This window comes from Hyla sarda, chromosome 1 (genome assembly GCF_029499605.1).
Source record: "Hyla sarda isolate aHylSar1 chromosome 1, aHylSar1.hap1, whole genome shotgun sequence".
Taxonomy (NCBI): Eukaryota; Metazoa; Chordata; class Amphibia; order Anura; family Hylidae; genus Hyla; species Hyla sarda.
In genome coordinates this window covers 467,872,533-467,884,031 of record NC_079189.1, presented here as the reverse complement: position 1 = coordinate 467,884,031, position 11,499 = coordinate 467,872,533, and the positions used below count along the sequence as shown (strand labels likewise).

The 11,499-nt window shown below is 42.1% G+C and overlaps 1 protein-coding gene across 4 annotated transcripts in view; it reads right to left on the bottom strand.

Moving 5' to 3' along the window:
* Positions 1–6,887: 6,887 nt before the first annotated feature.
* TRAFD1 (TRAF-type zinc finger domain containing 1) overlaps positions 6,888–11,499 on the bottom strand; it is a 44,994-nt gene continuing 40,382 nt past the window's right edge. For 2 of the 4 annotated variants that reach the window (XM_056536604.1, XM_056536597.1), the window contains exons 10-12: positions 10,306–10,525; positions 7,487–7,508; positions 6,888–7,384 (exon numbers count right to left, since the gene is read on the bottom strand). In XM_056536604.1, coding sequence (XP_056392579.1) covers positions 7,334–7,384; positions 7,487–7,508; positions 10,306–10,525 — 293 coding nt within the window. In that variant the 3' untranslated portion in view covers positions 6,888–7,333. Of the gene's footprint in view, positions 7,411–7,486; positions 7,509–10,305; positions 10,526–11,499 lie in introns of all 4 variants that reach the window. The other 2 variants (XM_056536609.1, XM_056536616.1) reach the window with 2 other exon arrangements.

Sequence of the window (11,499 nt, the reverse complement as noted above, 5' to 3'; positions counted from 1 at the left end):
CTGCACCTAACGTGGGGGGAACTGTGCCACACCTAAAGTGGGGGGGAACTGTGCCGCACCTAAAGTGGGGGGGAACTGTGCCGCACCTAACGTGGGGGGGGGGGGGACTGTGCCGCACCTAACACGTGGGGGGGAACTGTGCCGCACCTAACACGTGGGGGGGAACTGTGCCGCACCTAATGTGGGGGCCTCGTATCGACGTTTGCTGACGTTGCGCTCCCAGAATTCAAGGGCCGGCGTTACTACATCCTAATGCCGGCCCTAGACGTGCGTGAACATCAAGGGGGGGGGGGGGGGGGCCATGTCCATTTTGCTTGGGGCCCCCAAATTCCTTCAAATGGCCCTGACTGTGGCTTCTGTTTACTTTCCCAATCAGGGTCAAGTGGTGTTTGCTCTGGATCTGCTCTGTCAACTGGATACCATTACTAAATTCTCTCAAATTATTTTAGGAGGAGATTTCAATTGGGTCTGGAACTCCCTGCTTCATTTGTCGTCTGATCCTCTCTCTCTTTCTCGGCGCTCTGTAGACTACACAAAGAACTGCAATCCCGTAGACTAGTTGACCTGTGGCGAGTCCTTCACCCTGATGTGAAGGATTACACTTATTTTTCTCCTGCCCACAGATCCTACAGTAGATTAGATATGATCTTTGTCAGTCACCCTCTATTTCTCTTTCCCCTATCTTACATAGACTCTTGTGTGGTCAGACCACCCGCCGATCCTTGCTAAATTTCATTTCACACAACCCCCCCTTTTCCTCTGCCCTTTTCTTGGAGACTCATTGATCACCTTCTCTGAGACGTCCTATGTAAGGCCAAAGTACAACGGACTATTACTGAATTTATTGCCAATCATGATCTTGATAGCACTCCTCCCCCCCGTCCAGGGAATATTTTTGGCGCATAGAATGCGTCTTAACTTGTTGGGGATGAAGGGTATCCCATGGGCATCGCATGGCAATGTCTAGGGGGGGTCTTGAGACAACCATGTCGGATCTGTGATTAGCGGCGATTTCGGGCTGATTGGGTCTCTGATAACCCGAGAGCCCAGAAAATAGGGATGATCTGAGCTGTCAGAAACATCCCTGATCATCCTGAAGGATAGGAGCGAGGTGGCAGTGGTGCCACCGCCTCCTATCCCCTGCTATTAGTCAGTTAGGACTAACTGACCAATGGCAGTTGGGGGTGGGGGGGTTAAAGGTGAAATCCCCGCTCTGCCTGCCCCTGGATGTTGGGGCAGAGCCGGGGGGGGGGGGGGGGGGGGAGGGAGGAGTAGATGGTGGCGGGTACCTGAAGGACCGACGACGCTCGGCAGGACCCTCGGCGAGACCAGCAGCGGAATCGGCGGCGGCGAAGCAGCGGTGAAGGTAGCAGTAAAGATTGCCGTATCCTCGTAATCCAAGATACAGTACCCGAATATTCCACTTCTTCATCAGAAGAGAAGACTTCACCCTCTTCTCTTATAATAGACTCATGTGGAGGGGATTGGGATAGTGGGGCAGGAAGAATGTACAAATCCTTATCCTTTCTAAGACCTAAGTCCTGTAGAGAGTTTTTAAGCTCATCTTTAATCATTTTCTTGATGGTTAGTGCTAAAGAGGAGGATTCCTGGGCAACTAGAGCGTCCACACAAGACTGACAGATGGCTCTTTTATATAAGGATTCTACTGGACTTCTACATTGCGCACATTCTAGATTAGGAGTTTTAGATGGCGCTTTCCTAGGGGCCTCAGCTGAGCTTTCATCTGCCTACAACAAAGCACATGATAACCCCTATTAGACCATAGAAATAAAAACATGGAAAAGGTCTCACCCACGGAAGCTGTAGTACTGGGCTGGGGCTCTTGGATTTAGAACGTCCACCTTCTTTCCCAGATTCAGGCATGTGGGAGGAGGTCTTCGGTTGGGAAACAAAACAGGAATTCAGGCACCAACTTCGGGATCCACTGCAGTGTAGAACTGCACCGGTGCAGGAGCTGGCTACTGCGGTCAGCGGGATCTCCGGATGCAGGAGAAGCAAGAGACGCCCAGCTCAGTCTCTTAAATTTTTGCGCGTCTCCCGCACGACCGCCGGAAGTGAAGTGTCTCCCAGTGTTTGCTGGGCCTGACGTCATCACTGTGCGCCATGCGCCTAGTCACATGCGCACACGCGTGCACACACGGGAAACGCGCAGAGACTGGAGAGCTGGCCACCCGACCCGCACTCTTCAGGAGAGAACACCGCCGAACCACGTGCCGGACACTGCCTGACCCCACAGCAGACATGCCTGCGGCTCCCAAGGAGACTTATGTCGGCCGGGAAATCCCTCAGAACCAATGGCAACGGGGCCCTGCAGCTCAGGACAAGAAAATAGGTCAGAATAAAATTCCCAGGCCTCCTATCCGTAGGACAGGAAACCTGAACTGAGGGTGGAGAGGAAGGAGGTCCACATTTATATCCAGGTTTCCTGTCCCATGGTGGGAGGTCCTCTTCAGGGGTGCTGTCATGGGTGATAGGGTTTTTACAAATTTTTCCCTAAGTAAAATAGAGAGCTGGTTGTTTTTTTTTTTTTGGTCGCAAATGACCTGACAAAAAAAAGGTCATGTTTACAATAATAGAAGAGGGCCATTTTGTCTTGTCCAATACCACCTACAGTAAAGCATGGTGGTGGCAGCAGCATCATACTGTGTGAATGTTTTTCAGCAGGGAGAAGGGTAAGGATTGAGGGAAAGCAATGTACAGAGACTGTCTTAATGAAAACCTTATCCAGAATGCTGTGAATGTCCCTGAGTGGCCTAGCCAGAGCCCTTACTTAAAAGGGGGTTATCCAGGATTAGAAAAACAGAGCTAATATCTTACCAAAACAGCACCACGCCAGTCCTCAGGTTGTGTGTGGTATTGCAGCTTTATTCCATTGAAGTGAATGGAGCCAAGTTGTAATACTCAGCGGTCAGGACCCCCACGATCAGACACTTATCACCTATGCTAGGCGATAAGTTGTCTTTCACTGGACAACCCCTTTAAACCTCACTCAACATCTCTGTAGAGACCGAAAAATGGCTTTCCCCATCCAATCAGCGATTGGCTGAGCAGGCAGTCACTCCTGCCTGTCTCCAACAGTGGGGGCCAGAGTGCCTCGGAGACAGGCAAGTAGCCAAGCCCAGTACAGAAGATTGCAGGGTGTCCAGCCGCTGGAAAGGGGACAAATTTCTCTGGTATTCCCAGCTGAAATAGTATCTAACCTCTTTACATATTGCTAAAACTGATCAAATAAAAAATAGCACAAGACCCAGTATAATGTGATTCTATGGCTGGCTATTATTTTCATAAAACTTTACAGGTACAGAGAGCAGGAGAGGTCTGCTATGGGGATTTACTCCTTCTCTGGACAGTTCCTGATATGGACAGAGGTGTCAGCAGAGAGCACTGTGGTCAGACAAAACTATACAACTTCCTCTGGAGCATACAGCAGCTGATAAGTACTGGAAGGATAAAGATTTATTTAATGGAAGTAATTTACACGTCTTTCTGGCACCAGTTGATTAGAAAAAGAATGTTTACCACTGGAGTACCCCTTTAACTATATAATTTGAAGACAAAAATTTGGATTCCTGTCAGTTTTTTTTCTGAACAGGGGCAAACTGAAGACTAAGGCTGGGATTCCACTTGGAAGTTGTTGTTTTTTTCAACTGCCAATGCAGTTTTTGAGCCAAAGCTTGAAGTGGATCCAGTAGGCAGGAGAAGTATAAATCCTAACTTTATATTTCAAATTCCAATTGAATGTTTGGCTTTGGCTCAAAAACTGCAGTGGCAGTCTTCCAAAATGCTGTCAAGTGGAAACCCAGCCTAAATAGCAATCAGACTGGCTCTGCATATTGAAGTATTAAGTGCATTATAAAGTTGGGTCAAGAAAATCAAAGACAAGCACATGATGAAAGTTTCCTGTGATTATATAATATTGTCCCTGAACTACTAATAAATAAAATAATATCAGCCAAATGCACATTTAATATTTTATTTACCATAGTATAAAATACATTTAAAATCAGCAACCCAAATACCAGCATAGAAATATGTTATAAAGTTTCAAAAAGGAAAGAATATTAGTGAGTTTATAAAATACATCAGTTATTTGTACACCCAGTATGAAAAGAATCATTAAAAATCAGGCACTTGTTGGTATTGCAGGTCCCCATTATTTGGCAATATAGAATAGAAGCCATCATGGTTTTTTCATTTTACAAAATGGCTACTTCTAGTGCATAAATAAGAATGAGATCCATATTAAATTACTTTCCGGCACATCATTTATCAGTTTAGATCTAGAGATTGCCAGCACAATACTGTGCAAGGGTAGGGTCACACAATGTAGGGTCATTTCACAATGACGATGTGCCAACGGCAGTCACAAGAGGGACCTGAGAGAAAGAGCTCTGTGTCCGCTAGTTGCGGCGGATTTCTACAGTGGGAAATCCGCCACTACAAGCGGACACACAGAGCTACCCAGACACAGCAGGGGGCTTGCACTGCAGCGTGAAATAAGCTGCGGATGTGCAACCCTGCCCATAGGCTATGTTCACATCTCTGTTTTGCTCCTCTTGCTGGAAAAGTATTGCTTTATAAAGCACCATTTTTCCTATTAAAATTATACACACCACTTAACGGAACTATAGTTAGTCAATGAGGCTGTGGCGCTACCATGTAATGGATCCAAACTGCATTGTGGTTTTGATTTGTATTGGTAACCACTATGCAGATACGGACAGAGCCTTAAAGGGGTACTTCGCCCCGAGACAGCTTATCCACTATCGGAAGGATAGGGGATAAGATGTAGGATCATGGGGGGCTCCCCGCGATCTCCCTACTGCACCCAGCGTTTGTTTTGAGCATTGGCTGCACCAACGGAGGCTCGTGACGTCACGGCCACGCCCCCTCAATGCAAGTCTATGGGAGGGGTTGTGAGGCAGTCACACCCCCTCCCATAGACTTGCAATGAGGGGGCTCGGCCGTGACGTCACGAGCCTCCTCCCCGCATCAGCAGTCATCCAGCATGGAGCAAAGTTCGCTCCGTGCCCCGGCTGTCTGGGCTGACGCAGCGGCGGGACCCCCTTTGGATAGGGGATAAGATGTCTCGGGGCAAAGTACCCCTTTAAAGAGGTATTCCCAACCAGGACATGCCATAAATGTGTTAACGTGATTGTACCAGCATCTATCTGAAGATTAAGGGCCCATCCAGCTTGCAGTCACTGAAGGTAGTCAGGAAGACAAAAAAAAAAAAAAATTCCAAGTAGCCTTTTTTACACATTTTGCATAACTCCCATTCACATGAATGGGAGTTGTGTGGCACCTTGAGCTCTGCTGTTTTCTTAAAGGAGTTCTCTAGGATTAGAAAAATATTGCTGCTTCCAGATATAGTGCCACTCGTGTGCTCAGTTTGTGGGTGGTCTTGCAGATCTTTTTTTTATTAAATTTAAATGGAGCAGAGTATTAATACCGTACACCACCTGAGATCAGGTGTGGCATTATATTTGGAAGAAAGTATCCATGTTTTCCTAATCCTGGATAACCCCTATAGTTCAACTGTTACAAAAAAAAAAAAAAAAGAATTTGCTGTTTACACAATTCTATTAACCTGTACAGAATTATACAAACTACACAAAACAGACAAATTGGCTTTTATTCCACATTCAGCCCCCAGAAGCAGAGTTGGGGGGCCCTCGATCTCAATATAGTCAGGTGTCCCAGAGATAAGAACCACATTTATTACCATAGATGTTAGATGAACATAGGATGAATCTACCAAGTATGGTAAGACTGGCTGACCATCCTTAAAGGGATACTTCGGGGGAAATGTATAAAAAAATTTTTTTTTTTTTTTTTTTTTTTTTTTATCAACTGGTGCCAGAAAGTTAAACAGATTTATAAATTACTTCTATAAAAAAAAAAAAATCTTAATACTTCCAGTACTTCTTAGCTGCTGAATACTACAGAGGAAATTCTTTTTGGAACACATAGCTCTCTGCTGACACCTCTGTCCATTTTAAGAACTGTACAGAGTAGGAGAAAATCCCCATAGCAAACATATGCTGCTCTGGTCAGTTCCTAAAATGGACAGATGTCAGCAGAGAGGACTGTGCTCATGATTCAGCAGAGAGCACTGTGTTCCAAAAAGAAAAGAATTTCCTCTGTAGTATTCAGCAGCTAATAAGTACTGGAAGGATTAAGATTTTTTTTCATAGTAGTAATTTACAAATCTGTTTAACTTTCTGCCACCAATTGATTTAAAAAAATAAAAAAAATAAAAAAAGTTTTCCACCGGAGTACCCCTTTAAGTGTAAGTAGGTGTTCAAACTCTCCTCCGATGGCAGGGGAAGGAAGGGGACATGTTGGATTTAAACATTTTTGTTCTCACAGAAGAAAAACCACCAGCAGAAAGCTCATCTCCCTTCTGCCTACTGAGATCACTTACTTGCATGACTGAGCCAAACATGCACACATACTGGGAGGCTATGGATCGGGAGGAATACCTGTTGGCTAAACACGCATTCAGCTGAAAGTGCCACCTTTTAAGATAATAAAGTCCATTATTTTACTTGTTAAATCAATAAATAATTTTAAGAATCTCCAACCTGATATTTTTTCTTCTGTAAAAGAGTTTAACAGTCAGAAGTGCAGCTAGATGAGTGTAAATGACAGAACAGCATGTAAACATATTCATACACACAGGAACACACATCAGATTTACTTTACAAGACAGAATTCTGTAAATCCCATAATGCTATTTTAAGGACTTTTGAGCACAGTCCACAACTTTGAAGGTGTTAGTCCTGGCTGTGTAAGACCTTATTGCAAAGTACATTGAAATATTGCTTTATATTTTTTATATTATATGTTTTATAGCTTACATATATTATATATGTTTTATAGCTTGAGCAGCTTATGTTAAAACTGCTATTACAACACTGAGATTTCTCAGACTACAACAATATGGAAGGTGCCATCCACATCGGAGCAGTCTCGGAGAATTCAGCTCTAGGACTAAACAGTAAGTATGTTGCCAAGATTAATCTGACTGTCCTGGTACATAAATGATACTTAATTGACACAAACCCCATTCTTACAAATAAGGATGCTTTCTGAGGTTGTTACATTTAAGACACATACAAAAGATATATACATAGAAACATCATAGATAAAACATACAGCCCTCCTCTGCTATCACATACATTAGGAATACAGTGATAGATTGTGCCCACACTTTATAAAGCGCTTTGTTTTCATAGAATCTTTATTACACAAGTGGAATATAAGATATAATAGAAGAGAATTATTCTCTAAAGAACATATGGGAATGTTACTCCTCTTTGTCAACTTCTTCTGATCTTGTGTTTATCATCTTCTTTGGCTAAACGACAAAATACACAGAAATTACTACAGAACACCAGATGTCATAAGAATGATGAGACCACCTAACCAAACCTTTATTGGGCAGTCGTCATGTTCTTACCTTGTTTCTGGTGCCAGTAGTCCTGCAGAAATGAGAAATACCATTTAATGTGCACATAAAGCCAACACACAATTCTTCTCAGTATCTTAAATGTACAATGTACGTAAATGTACGTCCTGGTGCTGTGGTACTTAATGCACCATGACGTACATTTAGGCTCCGCAGTTATGCACGGCAGGTCCCAGCTGCTATCAGCAGCCAGGGACCCGCCGGTAATGGCGGACATCCGCGATCGCACGGAAGTCCGCCATTAACCCCTCAGATGCCGTGATCAAAACAGATCATGGCATCTGCAGCAGTGCGGTACTTTAAATGGATGATCGTAGCGCCCGCAGCGCTGCCGCAGGGATCCGATCATCCATAATGGAGGTCCCCTCATCTGTCTCTGTCCGTCTCCAGGGGTCTTCTGCTCTGGTCTGAGATCGAGCAGAAGATGACCGATAACACTGATCAGTGCTATGCCCTATGCATAGCACTGAACAGTATTAGCAATCAAATGACTGCTATAAATAGTCCCCTATGGGGACTATTTAAGTGTATTAAATTGGTATCGCCGCGTGTGTGTAAAAGTCTGAATTGTCAATATATAATGTTAATTATCCCGTACGGTGAACGGCGTAAAAGGTAAAAAAAAAAAAAAATTGCTGCTTTTGTCACCTTTTACTCGAGAAAAAAAAAAAAAAGTGTTAAAAAGTAAAACCTAAGCAAAGTGGTACAGATAAAAACTACAGATCACGGTAGAAAAAATGAGCCCTCATACCGCCCAAGTTATAGGTGGTCAAAATAGGGCAATTTCAGACATACTAATTTTGTTAAAATGGTTTGAGTTTTTTTTAAGCGGTACAATTATAGAAAAGCATATAACATGGGTATCATTTTAATCGTATTGACCCACACAATAAACAAATATGTAATTTTTACCGGAAAGTGTACAGTGTGAAAACAAAACCTAACAAAATTTGCTAAATTGTGGGTTTCTTTTCAATTTTCCCACATAAATAATATTTGTTTGGTTGCGCCGTACATTTTATGGTAAAATAAGTGATGTCATTACAAAGTACAATTGGTGATGCAAAAAACAAACCCCATATGGGTCTGTGGATGGAAATATAAAAGAGTTATGATTTTTAGAAGGCGAGGAGGGAAAAACAAAATAAAATGGGCCTTATCCTTAAGGGGTTTTTCCTTTACTGAGGGTGGGGTGTTTGATTATTGCACCTGTTCATCTAATTAGGCTGCTGGTGTTCACCCAGGGGAACTGAGACTAATAAGTGGGTTGAGGTCAGTTTATGTACAGTTTTGATGCATGTTTTCTAATTCATAGTGTGTTTTTTTAGAGCAAAATTTATTGCCATGAGACAAAAGTGATTTGACTTATAATTAGAGATGAGCGAACTTACAGTAAATTCGATTTGTCACGAACTTCTCGGCTCGGTAAGTCTCCTAGGACTATATCCACCTATTCCAGCCCACCGGAGCACCTGAAAGCTGAACTAATCAACTGCCGAGCCAAGAAGTTCGTGACAAATCGAATATACTGTTAGTTCGCTCATCTCTACTTATAATCACTAAGGTGTTTTGAAGTCTTTAGGCTGTGTTTGCATGTTATTTTTTCTGCATTTTTCATATGTTTTCTGCATTTAGAATTTGCTGAGATTTTCCAAGCTCACAGTAAAATTACACATTAGCTCAATTACGGTAAAATAGCAACATTTTTTTTAATGTTGCCGCAATTTGGGGAAAATTACAATGCAATGTGTGAACAAAGCCTCAGGGGAGGTGTATAACTACTATGAACCCTGGCCCCATAGAGATAGCAGATGGAGCTGGGAGGGGTGGGGAGACTGACATCCTGCTCTGATACATTAAGCACTAGAAGGTTTGGAGAGTCAGTCACGCCGTACAATTTATGGTAAAATTGCATGTTTTCTTTATTCTGTGGGTCAATACGATTAAAATGATACCCATGATGATATATGCTTTTCTATAATTGTACAGTTAAAAAAAAAAAAAAAAAAAACTTAACAAAATTAGTTTGTTTGAAATTGTCCTATTTTGACCACCTATAACTTTCTAATTTTTCCGTAGACTGGTCATCACATGACCAAGTTACTGTAATAAAACACAGAGATGCAGCAGAGTGCTTCTTTACTACATGTCCATACCTCCGGAGAGAAAGAAAGTCAAGAACATAATTATTTTCTGTATACTAAACTAATAGTCCCATCAGCGGGGGGGGCAGTAGTCACATTAGGGTCCTGGTGCCTAAAAGAGGTGAAAGACCATACAGAAAGACTAGTGATGCAAACTGTATGTGATAGGTAGGAGAACTGTTAAAGGCAGTCTAATACCAATTTTGGGGAAATTAAACTATTGGTATTGCTGACTAGAGGATGTTATTGTGTAACAGATGCTACCTTTAGCATTTTGTTTTGTAGCTTTTGGTGCACTAGAGGCATGACTGAATCTCTAGGAGCACCACTATGCCCACTCTGGTTTCTGCCATCTCCAACCATGAACAATGAAAAGAAGGAGATGGCAGGGGTCAGGTCGGGCATAGTGGTGCAGCAAGAGTAGCAGAGTATAATTTCACCAGGTAGACTCCCTTTAAAGATTTGGCATTGGGACCCAGGAGCTTCAAGTTACACATCTGCCCACAGGGTACAAATGTGATGAAACATTTTAATTTGACTGAAAAGACAGATAACATTCTTAAAGATCTGATTTTGAAAAAAAATAAATACAAAAGTTTCAAAATGGCAGTTATGTAATATTTTTTAGGTCCTAAAACAAGGGCATATACAGAGTGACTGTACTACCTGTTAGATGCTCCTCCTGTAGGACCAAATACATCCTGGTATTGGTGTCTGACCATACTGGCATTCTCTTCTATGTTCCTTTTTCTCATCTCTTCAAGATTGGAGCGATGGGTGTTAGTTGACCTATACAGATTGTCAATTCTGTTATGATCCCTCCTTGTGTTCTCTGCAATAGCCCTTGTTTGGTTCCTGGAAAAGACTGCAGTATGGCCCCCCAGTGCTGAAACAAATGAGAACACAACCCATTATATAAGTCATTTACATATATATTGTCTAGATAAACATTGGGAACAGAAGCAATAAAGAGTTAACTATGTCCTATCTTTGTAAAGACTTTTAATAGAAACATGTAGCAGGCCGACTACACTCAATTCAGATCTGAACCAGGAGAGGATACAATGAAAGGAAAACCTGGGTCCCTAAAAATGTATGACGAAAGAACAGCAAGATGATGGGATTGTGTCCTAATTGACATATACAGCGACTGTTCAGCCCCTACTAAAGCTTTTAGCAAAAGAGGAAGCAATGCAGAATACTCTATGAAAAAAGGGTTTTTGCATCATATTTTATGAAAGGGCCTTATGGTTGACATCTAACTACAAATCTAAACATAGGAGTTGACTGGTTTAACCACTTAAGAACCAAGTCCATTTTGGCCTTAAGGACCAGACCAATTTTATTTTTGCATTTTCGTTTTTTCCTCCTCGCCTTCTAAAAATCATAACTCTTATATTTCCATCCACAGACCCATATGAGGGCTTTTTTTTTTTGCATCACCAATTGTACTTTGTAATGACATCACTTATTTTACCATAAAATGTACAGCGCAACCAAACAAATATTATTTATGTGGGAAAATTGAAAAGAAAACCGCAATTTAGCAAATTTTGGAAGGTTTTGTTTTCACGCTGTACACTTTACAGTAAAAATGACGTTTTCTTTATTCTGTGGGTCAGTACGATTAAAATGATACCCATGTTATATGCTTTTCTATAATTGTACCGCTTAAAAAAATCTCAAACCATTTTAACAAAATTAGTATGTTTGAAATTGCCCTAGTTTGACCACCTATAACTTTCTCATTTTTCCGTATATGGGGCAATATGAGGGCTCATTTTTTGCGCCATGATCTGTAGTTTTTATCAGTACCACTTTTGCAATGCAATGCATTTTAAAGCAAAACTGGCATTTTAT